Source organism: Sinohyriopsis cumingii, chromosome 11 (genome assembly GCF_028554795.1).
Source record: "Sinohyriopsis cumingii isolate HCF-2022 chromosome 11, ASM2855479v2, whole genome shotgun sequence".
Classification (NCBI taxonomy): Eukaryota; Metazoa; Mollusca; class Bivalvia; order Unionida; family Unionidae; genus Sinohyriopsis; species Sinohyriopsis cumingii.
In genome coordinates, this window is record NC_142971.1 from 51,709,527 (window position 1) to 51,729,762 (window position 20,236).

At 34.0% G+C, this 20,236-nt stretch overlaps 1 protein-coding gene across 1 annotated transcript in view; it reads right to left on the minus strand.

The window, feature by feature from the left end:
- Positions 1-20,236, minus strand: part of LOC149788448 (TBC1 domain family member 22B-like) — a 61,538-nt gene that overhangs the window by 32,638 nt on the left and 8,664 nt on the right. The window contains exons 6-8 of the mRNA XM_089973516.1: positions 17,953-18,081; positions 14,304-14,369; positions 5,015-5,135 (exon numbers count right to left, since the gene is read on the minus strand). Coding sequence (XP_089829642.1) covers positions 5,015-5,135; positions 14,304-14,369; positions 17,953-18,081 — 316 coding nt within the window. The remainder of the gene's footprint in view (positions 1-5,014; positions 5,136-14,303; positions 14,370-17,952; positions 18,082-20,236) is intronic.

The window sequence follows — 20,236 nt, forward strand, 5'->3', positions numbered from 1 at the left end:
AAAATACTCTGCCACAAACCAGTAGAAATCAAGATGTACTTATATGATACCATACACACAAACTGACAGTTGCAAATTCAGCTTTTCCCCAAAATAAACACTGAAATTCATTAAAACAAATATTAATCACAACTTCAGAAAACCATAATGAAAACTTTTCAACATTAACACAAGGAACAAAAATGTCATTATGATGTAGCACCAAACTAATCGAAGTCAAAATCAATGAAACTCATGGGAAGAGAACGGTTTATTACATGTTAGAGGTTACTGAAAAAATATGAACTTAAAATGGATAAAGGCCATAATGTTCTTCACCTTCTGAACATTTTCACCTATGATTGGGATTTTATGAATGTTTAAACTATAAGGGGAAAATTTAATGCAAGTTGTTATTTTTATTTCTCTAAGACCATAAATTTGGTACATGTTTACATTCAAAAATGAATCGCGATAAACACATAGCAATTTTTTCAAAATGTTTTTTTTAAAATCGTAGGCATTATATGAAAGAGATACAAATCCTCTGAAACTATAATTGCAAAGACTGTCACAAAGAGTACATACTGCCTTCCTTGCATATTGCACATGAACTTTGATAGAGAAATGTTCTCTTCTTACCACCGAGTACAATGTAAACATCTTCTCTAACAACGTCCATGCAAATTATTTTTGACAGCAGTCTACTTTGTGAATTTGCTACCATCTACTTGTGAAAGAAAAGTGCACTGTTGATGCCTCAAGTGAAAGAAAATGCACTGTTGATGCCTCAAGTGAAAGAAAAGTGCACTGTTGATGCCTCAAGTGAAAGAAAAGTGCACTGTTGATGCCTCAAGTGAGGGTCCATCTTATTTCTGTTAAATGCATATCATTGTGTTTTAGTGATAATGCTTACATGCCATGGACCTTGCAAAATATCTGGCCTGCATATAACTAATATAAAGATAAAATGACATCCATTAAACTTGTGTTATGGTCTTTTCATAATGTATCACAAAATGACTCGTGTTATTATCAATTCTCAAGTAAATGAATTGGTTTTATGTGGCTTAATACAATTATTCTTGTACATGGCAGGCTATACATAGCAGCCAATATATCTGGGAGAAGAACTTGGGAAGACCCAAGAAAGAACAAACAACCCGAAGGATGCTATTGGCAAACTTTCTCAAATACCCACATTGGTCAAGCTGAGGCTTGAACTCACTGGACAGAGGTGAGATGAGTGATCTGTAAAGACTTTTGCTTTTGACCACTTGGCCACCTGGATCTATGATTCTCAAGTAAAACCTTACCCCACTACCCTTCAATTCCCATGCCATTGTCCCTGAATATATACTGGTCTCAGAAATTATCTATTTGACCAAAATATCATGGACATCCACAAATGTGTGGAAATTCATATCTGTCTACAGGGGCTAAACTAGATTTATTCTGAGAACTGTAGATAAATTAATGATCATTTGGCACAAAGGCACAAGTTAATGAACAAATTGTTTCTGCTGAGTACAATGCATGGCATGAAAAATGACAACATTGGTAGTCAACATAATTTCTTATCAAAATCACACCCTGTAGAGAACTTGGAAGTTTCTGCCTCTGGCAAATCTGTGGATTTGTCATCAAAATTTTCGGTGATACATTCGAACATAACTTGACAGTGCTATTAAAAATATTCTTAAATTTTCATCCGTTTCATTTTGTTGTTTTTTCCTATCTGATCTTCATGTAGTGCTCCTTGGCCATGTAACTGTCATGTGTCATTTATTAGTATACAACTATATAGAGTTGTACTCGGTTACTGCCATATAGAATTGATAAAGTGTATCAATTAACCAGTGCAAGCATATTGATGGGTCTGGTACTGGTGGCATATGAGTGTAATTCTAGCTATGACACTACTACATTAGAGTTTGCTTATGATGAATTCATTTGTTTTGACACTAAATTGGAAGTAAATCCAATTTTAGACAAAATAAAATTGTCAGTACTGCAAATAGACTTGATTTACAGTGAAAATCTCTCATTAATTTATTGACTTTAATTTTGTTTCAGACCTAATATCCATCTATATTAAAGTCCATTAGATGAATATTTGTGAAGTACATATCAACAAAAGTTTCAAGCACTCCAACCCCTTTTCTCTAATTGTTAACCAAAATTTGACTGCTGATGTCAGAGCACAGTTGCCATCACATATTGTGATGCAGTTGATCTCTATGGGCCCTATCACTTGCGAGTTTTGGGGCTGGGGCGTATATTGTAGATTTAACTACCATACATTTATGACCTCATGTATCATCTGCATAATATATCTCTCTTGGGCTGAACAGCAGGTCCAACCGTCCATGTTCTTTGAAATTAATGACAGCCTCTGGTATGAGCCTAGTTATCTTTTGCATATTGTTCAAACTGATGCTAGTCACAATGTATTTTAAAACTAACTGCCAAGAAATAAGATCATCACAACCAATGCTAGTCACAATGTATTTTAAAACTAACTGCCAAGAAATAAGATCATCACAACCAATGCTAGTCACAATGTATTTTAAAACTAACTGCCATGAAATAAGATCACAATCAATGCTAGTCACAATGTATTTTAAAACTAACTGTCAAGAAATAAGATCACAACCAATGCTAGTCACAATGTAATTTAAAACTAACTGCCAAGAAATAAGATCACGACCAATGCTAGTCACAATGTAATTTAAAACTAACTGCCAAGAAATAAGATCACAACCAATGCTAGTCACAATGTAATTTAAAACTAACTGCCAAGAAATAAGATCACAACCAATGCTAGTCACAATGTAATTTAAAACTAACTGCCAAGAAATAAGATCACAACCAATGCTAGTCACAATGTAATTTAAAACTAACTGCCAAGAAATAAGATCTTGTCCATCATGAACTGAACATAGAAATAAATGCAGTAAATCATAGTCAAGTAAAATTCTTGGTCAGGGTGGTAAAAATTTTCGCTCAAAGTGCTTAGGGTAAAGTTGTATCAATGTGAAAAAGTAGATAATATCTACTCATTCAAATCTTACATGTAAAAATAATCTCCCTCAGAAACTGTTTATACTCTGTTCTGCATACCACAGCCTCATTCTATGGTAATAATCAAAAGTCTCACATGGCTGCTTGCCACTGATTTGTACTAGCGGCTGAAGGTTTAGTACCTTGTATATAATCAAATCAAAGCACTTACTCTATCAAAGAGTACACCAATAATACAGGATGTGGTTGTGCATGTACAAATACCCATGTCAAAACACTCATTCTGTCAAGAAGTAAACTAATAACATTGGATGTGGTTGTGTTTACAACTGCTAAAGTTAGAGTACTCATTCTGTCAAGGAGTAAACCAATAACACTCGATATGGTAGTTTGTGTACAACTGTCCAAGTCAAAGCACTCATTCTGTCAAGGAGTATATCAGTAGTACTGGGTGTGGTGTGTGTAAAACTGCATAACACATGAATTCAACAAATCAAGACAGTTATCCTATCATGCAGTGAATCCAACTAGTTCTAGTGTGGATTAAAAATGGATATACAAACCAATACTTTGCTTTTTAATAAACTATTTCAGTTCCTGGCCAAAGTTTTGAGAACCTGACAAGGAAAATGAAACTGACTGGAATCGGTAGACTTTTCCTTTTAAAAATGTTCTGGCAAAGCAGGTTTGCTTTTAACCAAAACTGTAAAATGCAGGATGTGTCTTGGAGTTATGACCAGTTTTGGAAGCCTTAATAAATCCTGTGAACCTTGCTACAATAAACCATATATACTCACTTAAAAGTTGGGGCAAACTTCACAGACCCAGATATGACTGGCAGATCTGGGTCCATGCAGTTTGTTATGAGTAATAAGTAAAACAAAAAGCACAGACTCTGATCTGCAGGTGCATTATGCTACTGCAGATCATAATCTTTGTTGTTTAAAGTTTGACTCAAACTTGTAAACAATTATGTATGCCACCTGTCCTGTGTATTATTTAAAACACATAAACGTAAAATATGAATACATAATGCCATTGCCACCTCTGGAAAAGTGATACGTCTGTCTCATCTATTCTTTGCAGATTATACAAAACTGATTTTCTGTGTGACACAATTTTAATAATGAGGCAAACGACAGCAATATAAACTTTGATTACAGCAATCACATACTGACAAAATGGTGGGCAGTTGTCTAATTAATCATGATTGTACCAAAGAGAAAAAAAGCAAAAATGACTACTGCTGCAATATGTGCAAGGATCAGTGTAAAATTTATTGGATTGGGCTAACTGCCCCTTGATAGATTCACGTATTCAACTAACGTGTTATGCATAACACAGTGTTCTGCTGGCAAAGAATGCCATGATAAAATGTCCCTGCATGTCACATTCAAATACAGGAACCCAAAATTTACCAATAAAATTCTTCATGTTGGTGTTGACAACAAAGACTCCAAAAATACCAGAATTGATGAGATATGGTACTAGTTCTTAACACATGCACATATAATCTTACACAGTTGATCTAAGTTCATTATGGAATTCAATATGTATTTCTGTACTGCACACCCAACTTATTAAGGCAATTTCACCAATGTCCATGGTTCAATATTCTTTGATGCACCAAGTCAAATTTACATGTAAACACCACTTTATTTTGTACACACTGTATAATTACAAATCTTTACAAATGGTAAAAGATGGGGTAAGTAATAAATACAAAAAAGCATTTGTGTTCTCTTTAGGTCAGTGAAAAAACTTGTTCAGTAAGACAATATATATATATGTATGTATGTATGTATGTATGTATGTGTATGTATGTATGTATGTATGTATGTATGTATATATATATATATATATATATATATATATATATATATATATATATATATATATATATATATATATATATTCTCCTGACTGCCTTGATATATGGACATGCAATATAAAACTCATTTTTCTAATGATTCAGAATAAAATATCTACACAAAATTGTGTATTTACCTACCATTATCTATATACTCCGACAGGAAAACAACAAAGAAAGGTGTCACCAAATCATTGATGCCCTGAACATAACCACTGGCTGGGTGACGAATTGCCCAAATGTATAATATTCTCTCAAAAATCTGAAGAACAGAAAATGAAAGTTTAACATACTAATTCTGTCAAAAGTAAATGCAATCTAGTGACATTACTCAATAAAGTACAACAAATGAACTTTGTCAGAAGTGAATTAGTCCAACTTTGCCCATGAAATATATCCGACCAACCTGAATATCATATAAATGGATATGAAACATTCTTTTGATCCATCTCATTTTGGTATGTTAAATTTATATTGGGAAAAAGGTAATCTTATGAATGCACTTGACTAAGCTGGATGAGGTATGCTTAATTTATGTTCATTGAAAATATGCAAATTAATATTTAATAAGGGAAAATATAATAATATTAATAATAATAATAATAATAAATATAATAATAATAATAATCTTTTTAACAGATTTTAACTATATTAGTACAAAACTATTTCCTTTGAAGGTTTCTCTAAAATCAACTTCTGTACAATAAAAACATTATGTATATAGATAATAATAAAATACAGCTCTTGGATACTTATTTAACATGTAGTTGAAACATTTCAAAATGTGCTTAGAGAATAAGTATTTTTACATTCAAAGGCAAGTTGTTCCAGACAAGAATTGCGAACAATTTTAGACTGCATAATCAAACTGTATCCATCTCAACATATTTTGCAAATACTTCCATCTACAGCCTTATATACTAAATCAGATTTAATTTGATCAGTTCTCCTGTCAATTTCCAGCCACCTTAATTTACAGAAGAAGAATCAAAAGGTTGATCAAGAAGTATATGTGACACTCTTTTTTGTAATTGTAATATTCTGTCATGGTCTTGTCCTGTATACCGGAATGAAAAACACTGTCACTATTAATGTCAATTAAGTTTAAGACAAAAACATATTTAATGACATATTTTTAAAATTTAAATGAAGATGATGCTGGTTCAATATTCTTCTCAATCATTTCCTTCACATTGTTCCTCCAGTATTTTTATTTTTCCTAATCTCTATGCTTTTGAAACATGTCTGACATATGGCTGTACACAGGGTGACATTTAAACTTTTTGCCCCTCCCCAAATGACGTCCCTCCCTGTACATTATTGTTGCTTATGAAACATGTCTGACATATGCCTTTACATTCTTGTTGCTTATGAAACATGTCTGACATGTGCCTGTACATTCTTGTTGCTTATGAAACATGTCTGACATATGCCTGTACAGTCTTGTTGCTTATGAAATATGTCTGACTTATGCCTGTACACTGTCATTTGACATGTTTATTTATACAAGGTGCATGAGAGATCAGTGAACTAAGGAAATGTTTGTACCATTATTTAAGATCAGAATTACAGTCTGTCATATCTATTTCATGTCCAGTAATCATTATAGTGTAATGTTACATATGTGTATTCCAACATTTTGCTGTTTACACGTGAAATATCTCTTTCACAGAATCATTACATGCTATATAAATAATAACTGTACAGTGCATCTATGCTATATAAATAGTAACTGTACAGTGCATCTATGCTATATAAATAATAACTGTACAGTGCATCTAAATAAGAACATATACTGTCTTCGCTTCATTAATTGTTTTAATTCCAACTGACAATAAAGATGTATCATTTCCAATCGTTAATTCCAATACTTAACAATATTAATAGTACCTCAATTACAGCGAAGTCTCATCAAAACATGGAACCCATACCACCTTATAGTGAGATCATCTTCTAAGGAACCATGTAATAACAAAATGCAGGAACCACGTTATAGTTAGGAGTGCTGTATTTAATCTCAAATTAGTTAATAATTCTTCTTGTTAAAAGAATTTTGTTTAGTAAATTACGTTTGTCCAATAATACTTACCTACTCATATTAATATTAGAAAGAAATGCAACTACCTCTCTAATCCCACAATCATGGAAAGATGAAAATTGTGTCTTTCCCCATCTGTATGGAATACAGATTAAGTGAAGAAACTCTTCCCAACTATTACCCTTACCTCCCAATACGACAAATAGGTGGCTAAGGTTGCATACCAGTTTTACTTGAGAATACCTCATAATCACAGGGGTGTGGTGGATGATTCATTAGTAATATAATTGGGCAAGTATTCTCAGAGAAACATAATTTACAAAAAAAATATTCGTTCTTCTTTGAATACATGCCCTGAACAACATTACGAATATAGATAATGTGAGGAGGCAATGCTAAGCATGCTACCTCTACCATTGTTACCATGGAGTGAATAAGGATTCTTTCATGTAGGAAAGTAAACCGCACTGCCAAGAAAACAGCATCACTGACAGTCACTGTGGCAAAAGTACGTGCGTAAGAGAAAGAGGGATTTAATGACCTTTCTTTCTTTCTAAGCGAATCCAGCAAAAGCACTCTTCCATGCTTGTGATAACACTGTACTTAATTCAGACTGGTTGATTGATGTTCTTGGCTGCAACCACCAGACCTACCAGATTCAGTTATTGTCTCTGTGAAGCTAGATCATGCAGACAGAAACTTAAGGGTGACTGTGCATGCCAGATAACTGCATCTATTGGGGGTGCTCACCAGTTATTATGTACTTTTGAGAAAGTGACGTATGTAAGGTGAAGTTGTTTGCATTTAAAACATGCATAATGGAGAGAATGTTGGCATACCTCTATGCTACATTAATGTAATGTGGATGATATTTCTTCGGATATTGTACTTTTGGAAACTGTACATGATCTAAGCAACTATTGACTAAAATGACTGCTCCCTTGTGCTAAAAAAAACCCCAGCCTGAAATAGTCTAAAGTACAATATCCATAGCAGCTATTAAAATAGGGAAAATGAATTTTGCCAGACTAGACAATACCAGCTTCTGAAAGTGCAATGAATGAATTACCAAATATATAAAATGTAAAAAAAAGTTATCGGCTCTTTTTTTTATATAATTTACCTCTCAAGTTCAAGAAGTGAAAATGACCAAGTGGAGCTAGCACTTTTTTGAAAGGTGCACATCTGGAGTAAGGCCAAGCTGTATACTCTATAACCCATATTACACCCATCAATCATATACCAAAATAAAGGGAATTAAAGGTTCTTTGAACTATACCTAAGATATACAAAGTCTTTTTTAAATAGCCAGTATAACCAGTGAGGAAAGCCAGGGAAATTCTTTTTCTTTAAAATTCTAACCCTATGCAAAATACAAAACTGTAGAGTGCCACCATTATGTCACAGAGCCAGATTCTGTTCGAACTTGAGGCTTGTAAAGAGAACTCTTATTACCCACTTAAGACATGTTGCTAGGATTATGATAGTTGTATCTTCCTTCCCCATACTGACCAGAAGTAAGAGGCATCGTGGCCACCATCCTCCCCAGCACGTTTCAGAGTGTTTAATGTAGTGTTTTAGTATGTAGACCTGGTCCTGCCAAATCACTTCCTTTACTTTATAATGCCTGGTTACATCATCCAGATCACAGAACTGTAGATAGTTGGGTCTACCAAAAAGGGCATGCCACTCACTGACCCCACATGATGAAGAAAGGGCTATCAAGAAAGGGTTTTACATGATTGCCACTTCAAGGATGTGACAGCTGAGAGCTCAAACTGATTTGAATTTAGCCATGTCAGTACATGTACCTACAATAAATTTCACTTGGGAAACATGGTGAGAAATTTTGGTCTGAAAACGGCTAGAATGTCTATTAATCCTTATTACATTCTGTATCTGTTCTACCGTGATGCTGGAATGTATCAGGGAGCATGGAATGGTAGGCTTTAATCATTATTAGCATAACTATTTTTCCATACAGAGCTACTAGAAAAAGTATGCAAATTCTGTGAGTCAGAGATTCAAAGGAATGATGTTGCTAATGCACCAGTTCCTGACAAAATGCCATTTCCCCTCATACACCTTCAAAATGCAGGGCCTTCTAGCTTGTGAGATTCTCTCCATGACCGAAGGTGTTAACTGTTTTGTTCACAAGGCTTTCATGAAAATATTTAGGCACAAAGGAGTAGACTGTTGGGGCATGGACAAAATACAAATGCGACCATGGCCATCTGAGTAGGTTGTGTCTTAGGGGTATTTTTCTGGGAACATCACTAGATTGAGCAGTTAATTCACCCAGGCCTTGTCTCACCTCAGAACAGCTATCAGGACCACTTTCTACTTTTGTCCCCTCACTGTCTGTATTATGTTGGGTACCAAGACATGGAGGGTGGGGGTGACATAGACCAAGAACCTCTCACAGCTGATTATTAATGCCCATGACAATGGTACCAGGATTGGGGAGATGAAAGTGGGCAGTTTGTGATTCCACCTTGTCTTAAACAGATCAATTATCAAGTGGTCCCAAAGTGAACAAATCAGCTGAAAGATTGCTGGGTCATGAACAAGTCTGTGTGAAGGGTCTGGCCAATTCTTGGCAATGATCTGGCCCAGAATATTCTGACCTGGGCAGTTAGATTCATCTGTATGCACCAGCAGAAAAATTACAAAACCAGTACACACGGATCTGGAGATTTCATTGCCCCTATATGAGATATTGGCCACCACCAAAGAACTGCCCAACATAATAAGGCCTACTTTTCCATATACTTGGCTCTTCCAGAAATGAAACATTTTTTTTATTGTCGCTTACATTTCTAGGATGTTGATGAAGTGAGGCAATTCTTGCAGCCCCCATTCACCAGGACTGTGTCAAAGCTTGGCAATATATGATGTTGTCTATACAGATGGTAATTTCTGGTCGAGGCTTTTATAAAGGAATTTCTGCTATGAGCCACTGTTATTTGTACTGCTACTTCATTCAAGATCAAGATTTTATGAGCCCTACACAGAGGGAAGTGATCCCATTTGATTAGCAGGGCCATTTGTGGAGGGCACATGAAAAGACAGCTGAGGAGAATTAAATCTACCATCACAATGAGTAGTTCGAGGAGTTGTAAAACCTCGCCAAAATCCATTCCCTGACAGAAAGCAGCTATCCAGGCTCAATAATCCATGTTGGATGCAACTGAGGAAAGCAAACAAGACTGAGATTTGTAAATAATTCTATGCCTAGATGGATGAAATGGTGGGATGGAATAAATTCTTATTTGTCTGAATTGATCAGAAACCCCCCAATGACTAAAAAAGGAAAAGAAGATCCCTTCTGGTTTTAACCAAAGATAAACTACCATGTGCTTTTGGTAGATGTTGTCAAGATACACCGCCATCACTGCAGCTGAGGTCAACTGGAAGATAGAGAGATGACACCGATAGAGAGATGACACCGCTGATGAACTTGGTGAAAGCCTTCTGGCTGCTATTAAGGATGAATGGGAGAGCAAGTAATTATTAAATGATTCACTAGAAACCAAACCTGAAGGAACATGCACAAGAAGGTAGAAAGTGGAATGAAGTATGCATTCTTTATTATTGAAAGTCTGAATGATATTGTTGAGTCCACTGAGATCTATGACTTATCTGAGATTCCAGTTGGCCTTGTAGTAAAAAAACAAATTGAAAATTTATTTGCAAAAACCTACACCAACAACTTGTTTAGCAGTAACCAAAGCTGTAAAATTTCTTCCTTCTCCAGATTGATGGTAAAACCATCATGGAAGGGGAAGTCAATAGGGAAAGGGGCTGGATAAATTAAATCCAAAAACACTCCAAAATAACTTAGAATTGCACATTCATTATCAGGAAACATTCCAATGTAGAACAATACTAATAGCACTGCAATTACAGTACATGACACCTCGTGTATTATTGTAATGACTCTTTATTATTTATAGCAATAAAAACAGATTCACTGTGTCCTTTATCTCCCAAAAGCACTTATACATTTTTGCAATCATCATTGTTAAAAAAATCAGCAGATCAGTCCTGTTTTAGTCCACTTAAATCTGATCTCTCGGAAGTGCAACTTTATCGTGTTGTAATAGGCCACTTTGAGTGAATTGTTTTCAGGTCAATCCAGACATGATCTGAAGGTACATCTGCACTGTCCTCCAGTTAACATAACTGATCAATCACCTGTGTTGAATAATTGAGTTCCTCCTAATAAGAGCTGATAACAACTAAATCTATGAATTGTAACGTATCCATACATGCAGCTGCAACAAATATTGGTATAATTCCATTTTCCTTTAAGTGAGAGACCAACCTTTCTTTGCAATGCATTTGAAAAAACATCAAAGACTGATACTGCATTTTGTTTATACTTTGGAGGTGAAACTCACTTTTGGCAGAACTGTTTATATAAGGTAGAGATTGTTTCGAGATAAAGAGGTCTACAGTCATGGACTTTGTTTAAGAGCCTAATCCCTAACAACCTGAGAACCTAATTATTTAAGATTACAATAATGGGATTAAATGTGTCATCTCAGATGACTGTGTAAAAAAGAAGTCATCATTTTCTTCAAGATCTTTGCATTTAAGTCCAATGTTAGCAATGATTAACTTACATAATCAACTTATGGACTAAACCCATTTGCCAGCAAATGTGCCGGAATAAATGTCATGATGATATTTTATAGATATATAGGCTTTTATACTCTTTTTTAAATTAATGGATTCACCATATTAGGTACCCATGAATAGGTATCTTGTACCCAACAGCAAAATATAAAACCTACAAAAATAAAGTGTTCCACGGTACTTCACATGCACTATATGTAGTCACTATATGAGCATATAGTACATGCAAGACAAGTTTCATGTGTGTTTTCACTGCCCTTAAACCTTTTACGTTTAGTTGATTTCACTGACGTCTTGGACAATTTTCTGAAATACAAGAATAATGAAAAATGTTTTGGAAATAACAATGCTTATCACTTGAATAAGCAAATTAGTGTCCAAGGTTTATGCTAAAACAACAAACAATTTGTACTGACTATAGTGTGTTGGAACATGTAGTCAAAACCACTAGATCCATATAAATATCAACACAATGTAAAAAAATAATTGCAACATTTATTATAAATCTTTAATATCAATAATATACCAATGTTTCAATGGATGGCTGTAAAGTCCACAAAATTAGATTTCTTGAAGTGTAGGTATGATGTGATTTGTATAAGCATACACTGGTAAACAACCGCAACCACCTAGTGGTGGTAAGAGGAGGTATGAGAAAGGGCTGGGAAGAGTTGCTTCCCTTTATCTTTATGGAATATAGATGCAAATGATGCATTGTTTTACCTTTCTATGATTGCTGAATTCAAGAGATAGTGGAGCATTTTCCTGATGTTAATGTGATTGTTGAATGTATTCAAAGGAGAAATCCCTAAAGTTGGATATGATCAATCTTTACATAATGTCCTGAAATTATCTAATTTGCTGCAACTTCTGTACTGAAGTGACGATCACTAGACCCAAGTCCTTACTAAAGTAGAGATTACAGTGTAGGGAATTTGATTATGTAATGAACAGTGATCTTGTGAAAATTCCAAAAATTAAACACATTAATGCTTTATCTACAGTTATAATAGTCATAAATAATGAGAAGAAAATGAAAACTGTTAATGTTGACAAATGTTGGAAGAATTAAGAAAATACTGTACTCAATGAAAATACTGTACATTTCAATGTAGCAGAGTAATCTGGTTTTATTGGGAGAATAGGCAGTGGAAGAATTTTCAACATGTTATATTATACAAGTCAAAAAGATAAAATACATACATCAAATAACCACTCTGATCAAAATTTTATACAATGATTCTTCAAAAACAAACTGCAGTTCTTTACCATAGTAAATGCCCCCTGCTGAAATGCCGTGCCTGGCCTCCTAGCATAACTGTTCACTGTAACTGTACACCATTTTCTACTCAACATCTAAGTTAATATTAAACCAATGGCTGAAGTGAAGAAATATGTTTTCAATTAAAATTTCTGTACCCTATGAAAGTAGATGACGTATTTGTCAATATCTTTCTTTTCTTTCTCATTTTTCCCATAGTGATTGCCTAAAATTGATGTCTAAATCCTTCTGCAATGATTTAATGTAATATGCCTGGAAGAATATTTAGAAGGAGCAGCCAAGCTCTTTATGAAACTTCCAGATGGACACAGTACAAGTTCAATAATCCATATTCATTGCTTTTCTTCCTTTAAAAATAAAAATAAAACCTCTTATCGTTTCTGTTTTTGATCACAAGCTTTACAATTGTAAATGCCCCCTGCTCAAATGCCGTGCCTGGTCTCATAGCATAACTGTTCCCATAGTGATTGCCTTAAATTCTTGTTATGGGTTGAATAACCCAATTGTTATGGATTAATCATGAGAGGTGGTATTACAAAAAATGCTGCACCAAAAAGGTTGTTAAGTTTTATTTCAAACGACCATTCAATCAATATACCTGTAAAGTAATGCATGCTCATTCTAGTATGATCGCACACATAACGGCAAACTGGACCTCAATGAAGTGAGGTAATGCAGGTTGTATATTTGAACTATCTGACTATTTAACACTCTAACTCTTCATTCATTTCTGTGGTAAATTTCAAAAATTCAGTGGAGGTACATTTTAAAATCAAAACAAATTTTAATGTATATTGTTACAAAAATGAATGAAAAATTTTACTTTTGAATATTTTCTTATTTGACCTTTAAGTAAAACTAAAACTTTCATTTTTTGCTAAACCATGAATTCTGATGCCAATGAAAATGAATCAAATGACAGTATAGGACTACAGTGAAGTAAACCATAACACCAAACAGATTTAAAATGGCATCCTGTACATGTGTATATTATCTATTCCCATAAAGCCCCATTTCATGGAAGAAATGAATTCTGTGGAGTAATTAGACATTTCTCTTTACAAAACCCAAATAGCCCATGAATGTTATGGATTATTCATGAGAGATGGTATTAATAATGAAGATACATTACAAGTATACTGATGCTATTTGGCATTCTCAGGGGTAGGCCTTTTACTGTAAAAAAAATTCTTGTGATTTTGCCAAACTGATTATATTTTTCACCAGCTGGAATATATATTTTTGCCACAACCCAGGCCCATGCACATTCTACTCAGTATCTGATCCATCATATCTTTTTTGAATAAACAACTTGCCAAATGCAGTTTTCTTACCAGATCAGTATTTTTTGACAAATTAAGTTACCAAAATGCACTCATTTTTTTATTAGACCAGAATCTGTTTGGCAAAATATGAGATTTTATCGATCAACAGGCCGACCCCTGCATTTTTACATGTATAGTACTCACTTCTTGAATAGGTTTTTGTTGGAACAAATGAGCTAATGAAGTCATTCGAGGGATATCTTTCAATATCTGTAAAACAAGCAAGTCACTGCAAATAACATACATGCACATAAGAATAGTACAGATGATACCTCTTCCTAGCTGGTGTTCTAACATGTCTGCAAAACACATAAGTACAACAGCAGCAAAATATGGCAAAGAAACTACCTGATAGTTACATTTAACATTATGACAAGTTTTTGCACAGTATAAAACTGGAAGAAATTGAAAGAATCATTGTTACTGCCAACAACAGGATGAAAAGTCATTTTTTTTTAAAAAGCTGCTTTTAATTGTGCAGACATATTGGAAAGACCTGAAGCTATTCAAATGGACTTCTTTATCATAACAGATTTTTAATTTTTGTGTTTGTAAATTAGTACAATGCATCTGTCTAAATAAATAATCCAAAGAAGACCATTTGAAACAAAAACAAAGGTTTCAACTAAAATGAAAAATCTTAACAGGACTGGAGCAAAATGAATTCATGATTTGCGCAGACACAGTTTTACCAGTGATTTTAGTTTTAAATTTACTGAATCTCCAACAAGGAGATTTTTCGATGAAAGTTTCCACACATTATGACATTTTAAATTTCAAAATCTTTTTGATTTGTGATACCAAATTCTAAAGAGCACAATGAACACCCAAATGCCTACACCACAGAAACAGATCTGCCATCATGTGATGGTCAAACAGATCATGGTCCATGACAGTCAAATGAAAATATAAATACATCAAAAAGTGTTAATTCTGATCTGCTGAAGTGTTTGACAGTTTGCTGTGTACCAACATTTGTGTAGAACAAACTGTGTATAATTGTTATTCTTACATAAACAGTGATCCTAATGTGTAATACCCCGAGTTCTCTGGCAAACTTTTGAACACAGCAAACTGTGTATTCATGATTCTTACATTAACAGTGATCCAAAAGAGTAATCCCCAGGAATACTCTGGCAAACATTTGCACATAGAAAACTGTGCATATTCATTCTTACATGAACAGCAATCCTGGTGAGTAATCCCTACATACAATAGCAAACAGCTGCACACAACAAGATGTGTATAATCATAATTCCTGCATGAATAGTAATCCTAATAAACAATCCTCTTGAGTACTCTGGCAAACATCTGCACACATCAAACTGTATGATTATTATTCTTACAAGAGCAGTAATCCCAATGAGTAATCTGCTGCACTAGATTATTAATTTTCTTAAACATGTTGATTAAACATTTATAGAAAAACCCTAGAGGCAACTTTCTTGTGCCTAAGATAAAAAATAAGGATCAACAAGCAATGACAGCCTAAAATAAATTCTGGATCTGGGTGTACATTGTACTCAATGGTTTGCTTGTACACATGTAATAAGGTATTTCTCAAGACTGTTCCTAAAGCATCATCCTTTCTAATATCACTGTATCAACCCTGGATAGTTTTGCAAACTTCACTTTCTTTCATATTTTTGACCCAGAAATAGTGTTCAGATTTTTCATGCCAACCAGGAGACATGGATAACAAAGGAAGCATGCCCATTATGAAAGGTAATATCAAGACGTCAATACTCACTTCTTGAACTAATAATTGTTGAAATATAGGAATTAAAGGATTCATTCGAGGAATATCTATATGTATCTGAAATAGTAGAAAAGCTTTTCATTTCCTTTTCATTTCAACTAAATGTGCTGATACTGCACTTTGTGATCAATGCTCTAAAAATTTTACCACTTCATAGCTATTGACAGGAAACCTACAAAAATTGTTCAGGGAGGATTTACAACCGATGTTCATTTGATATTAAATGTATAAAAAGCACTGAATAATGTTGTTATGCTTGCAACAAGTGACAACTGTATAATTCAATCAGTGTCTTCATGTTGGAACAAGACAAGTAAAGACCCTTACTGAGACGTAGCACTACATCATGCTAAGTGGCACTGCACAGTGTATCAACAATTTTGTTGACACGGCATGATGACATCAAAACAAGGTGAAAATTCCATATAGTGAAGGATAACAAGTTTAATCTGAGTACTTGCATACCTAAATATGAAATCTAAGATTCTCTTCCAGGAACCAACGCATAGAGTACCTTAGTATTAATCTATTTTCAGTTATGGTTAATGGGTAATTCCCACTTTGCATCACGAAAAAGTATAATATAGCAAAAGTATTATGATATTAGAACAATCTATTAAACAGAAAATTAAATAAGACAGATAGAAACAAATGTTTTAAAACGACAGAATGCCTCATAAATCATGATTTATATTTCGTTTTTAAAATAAGCTCACTTTGAGTAAATGAGTGGATACAAATACAAAAGCATAGTTTTTATAAAATTACTTATCTGAGATCAAAAAAATGCATGGAATAAAAGTGGGACTGAGAATGGACAGACTGATACTCAAAATTACATTATTTTAGAAATTACTGATTTGAGAAAGAGAATGGATAGAATGACACACACACTTTATATTCTTTTAAGAATTATCCCATTTTGAGATTGTGAATGGATTAACTAATGCACAAACTACTCTCAATACATCTTTAATGACAATATCTGTTCAAAATAGCTATGAAGATAGCTAATACTAAAAAGTTACTCAAGTGTGAATATACTCTCAGTGACGGAGCATTGGGCACTATAACTGAGTTACTCTCATTAACATGTACCCACAAAACAGTTTTCATGACTGAAGGTCCAAGATACTGAAGGTGTAATAATGAACTGCTGAAGATTAAAAACTCATACAAGCATGAAATCAGTTAAAATCTCTCAGATGCAGTCACATACCAGTTTCATTGGTGTAGGTGAAATAAGGTCAAAGATATTGGGTGTAATGAACAGCTGAAAATACAATACCCACTAAAGCATGGCAAATAAGGTCGCACAGAGCATTAATTATGTTTGGTTTGATTACTTCTGCCAAGAAATATCTACATACTGATTTTCATGAGTAGGTAAAAAAGACTCCAAAATATTTAGTTAAGCAAATCTTCTTATGAATTTTCACAAGTGCTGGTGAAATATGGTCAAAGATTCTGAGGATGTAACAAATAAACAACTGAAAACACATAGATCACTCAAGCATTTTACATGTTGGTGAAATAAAGTCCAAGATAATAATTGTGTAATGACTTAACAGATGAAAATACAAAAATCATTAAAACATGCAAGATCGGTCATAGTGACCTAAATTTGGTATGGATAAGTTTCTTTGCTGAAGTGATGGTGAAATTCAGTCCAAGACATTGTGGGTGAAAATCCCAATATCCCCTACCAACTCAGTTTGTGATGGGATAACAAAGGAGTTAATGTTCTTGCGACAAAAGAATGGTGAAAAGAATTAAGTGATGAAACGGCAATAGAAAAAGAATTTATAACCATCGTAGAATTAATATAACAGTTAAATCAATAACTCAGGCAGAATAATAACCTAGACAAGAAAGCAAAAGTTGATAATATAAATGTAAAACATCAAAATCTCATGAACAATTTAAAACTGTTTAGACACGGATGTTAACATTACAAAATATCTTAGACTGACATTTCTAACCGATTACAACAATAGCAATGCCAGTACAAATCTGTAGCAGAGTTATACATACCTGTCTGAAGGTGTCTTGATGCATCTCATCATGTCGTGTAGCATAATACTGATCAATAAAACCAAAATATTCCTTTCTCTTTCGCTCCAAGGTTGGTTGCCTTCTGTCTAAAGAAGCTGGAAGATAACCCTGGAAGATAGCAAATGAAACATGCGAGGGATATTGATTTATAACAAAATCAGTGCTGTACCTGTATAATGTGATAGTTTTTTTATTCAATGCAGTTGTACCTGTATAGTGGGATATTGTTTTATAACCAATGCAGTGTTGTACCTGTATAGTGGGATACTGTTTTATAATCAATGCAATGTTGTAATGTATAATGGGATATTATTTAACAACCGATACAGTGTTGTACCTATATAATGGGATATTGTTTTATAACCAATGCAGTGTTGTACCTGTACAATGGGATATTGTTTTATAACCAATGCAGTGTTGTACCTGTATAGTGGGATACTGTTTATAATCAGTAGTGTTGTAATGTATAATGGGATATTGTTTTATAACCAATGCAGTGCTGTACCTATATAATGGGATATTGTTTTATAACCAATGCAGTGTTATACCTGTATAATGGGATATTGTTTTATAACCAATGCAGTGCTGTACCTGTATAATGGGATACTGTTTTATAACCAATGCAGTGTTGTACCTGTATAATGGGACATTTCCTGCACTTGTATCTGCATATAACAATCAAAATATGGAGATTTGTAAAAATTAGTGGGATAATGGCAGGTACAGAAAATACCTTCTTGGGGAACCCAAACAGAACCACGCTTATTGGCAGCTGGCTATAAAAACCTACTTTATAAACTGATGGTTACTAACTGTTCCATCGATGTACATTATTTATCCTTGATTCTGTCCAGTACTTTTCTTTGTAGCAGAGAAAAGGAAATATAAAAAATTTATGGAATATTTATCTACCTTACAGCACTGAAAATACTGTATGAATGAAATAAGCAGTGCCACAACATTTCTTTGTGGCAACTAGTGCAACTCCTACCCATCTACTTCTACAACTCATACATTTTTTGTTACATTGTTGTATTCATGCAGCCTTTACGTTTTAATTTTAGGTGGCTTCTTAAAGTATGATGAGAAGATGAAAGCTACTAATAGATGAAAAAGTAAGACCATGATCAAAAAGGGGAAAACAGTACACAATTATTAGTCTGCACAAGAGTCAAGGATTATTACATCACCATGCAATTTTCTGGTAATTTTTCCAGCAAATCTTTATTGGAGCTATCATTACCTTTAAAAATATGCTAAACTAGTGGTCAGCAGTGACTTTGTACCATAACTCAGAACACAAATGACTGGACAAACCCTGAAATTTTAAATCTGGATCCAATAAATGTGTTCTTTTCACTGAAATGAATTGTCACCTCTTATTAAATGACAATACTAAGTGATTTCAGTTACCACTAGTATTAATGCAGTCCTCAAAGCATGGATGGTAAATTACTGTGACAGAATTTCCTAAGTAAAGACACCATTTTCATGTATTTCACTTGATGGGTGTTAACTTTATCTATTTAAAGCTTACAACTACAAATCTCAACAAGACATTTGTTTTTTAAGAAAACTCCTTTGCCATAATCAGCTGCTTAAATCAACTGATTTGACTCTATTCATACTTGTCTACTTTATACAGCTTCGGTGGCTTAGTGGTTAGAGTGTCTGCCTCAGATGCGGGAGGTCGTGGGTTCAATCCCCGGCTGTGTCATACCAAAGACTTACAAAAATGGTACTAACAGCTGCCTCGTTTGGCGCACAGCATTAAGAGGTTAGTGTTAGGACTGGTCGGCCTGGTTTTAGGATAATCTGACTGGGTGGGACATCATGCTACACATTTGCATCATAATGCCCCAGTGCAAGATATCACTATACATTGCCACATTGCAGACATCGTAGCAATATGACTGAAAAATTGTTAAAGCTACGTTAAAAAATCTAAATTACACACATAAAACCACAATTGTCTACTTTCTTCCCATTTTGTTCAGATGAAGATAAACAAAAGACAAAAGTTGCAAGTTATACCCTGATAGTACAGTATGATTTATTGATTACAACTGAAACAAAATAAAGCAGTTTATACCTATCTTAGATATGTACAGTAAAATGCACTAACACCAAAAACTATTGGAACCCCCTAAAAGTTTGGTTTTTAAAAGTTTTGGGTTTATTGAGGTTTTCAAAGATGTGATAAAAATATATTTTTCTAAGCACTTATATGATGAGAGAGAGAGAGAGATATATATATTATATA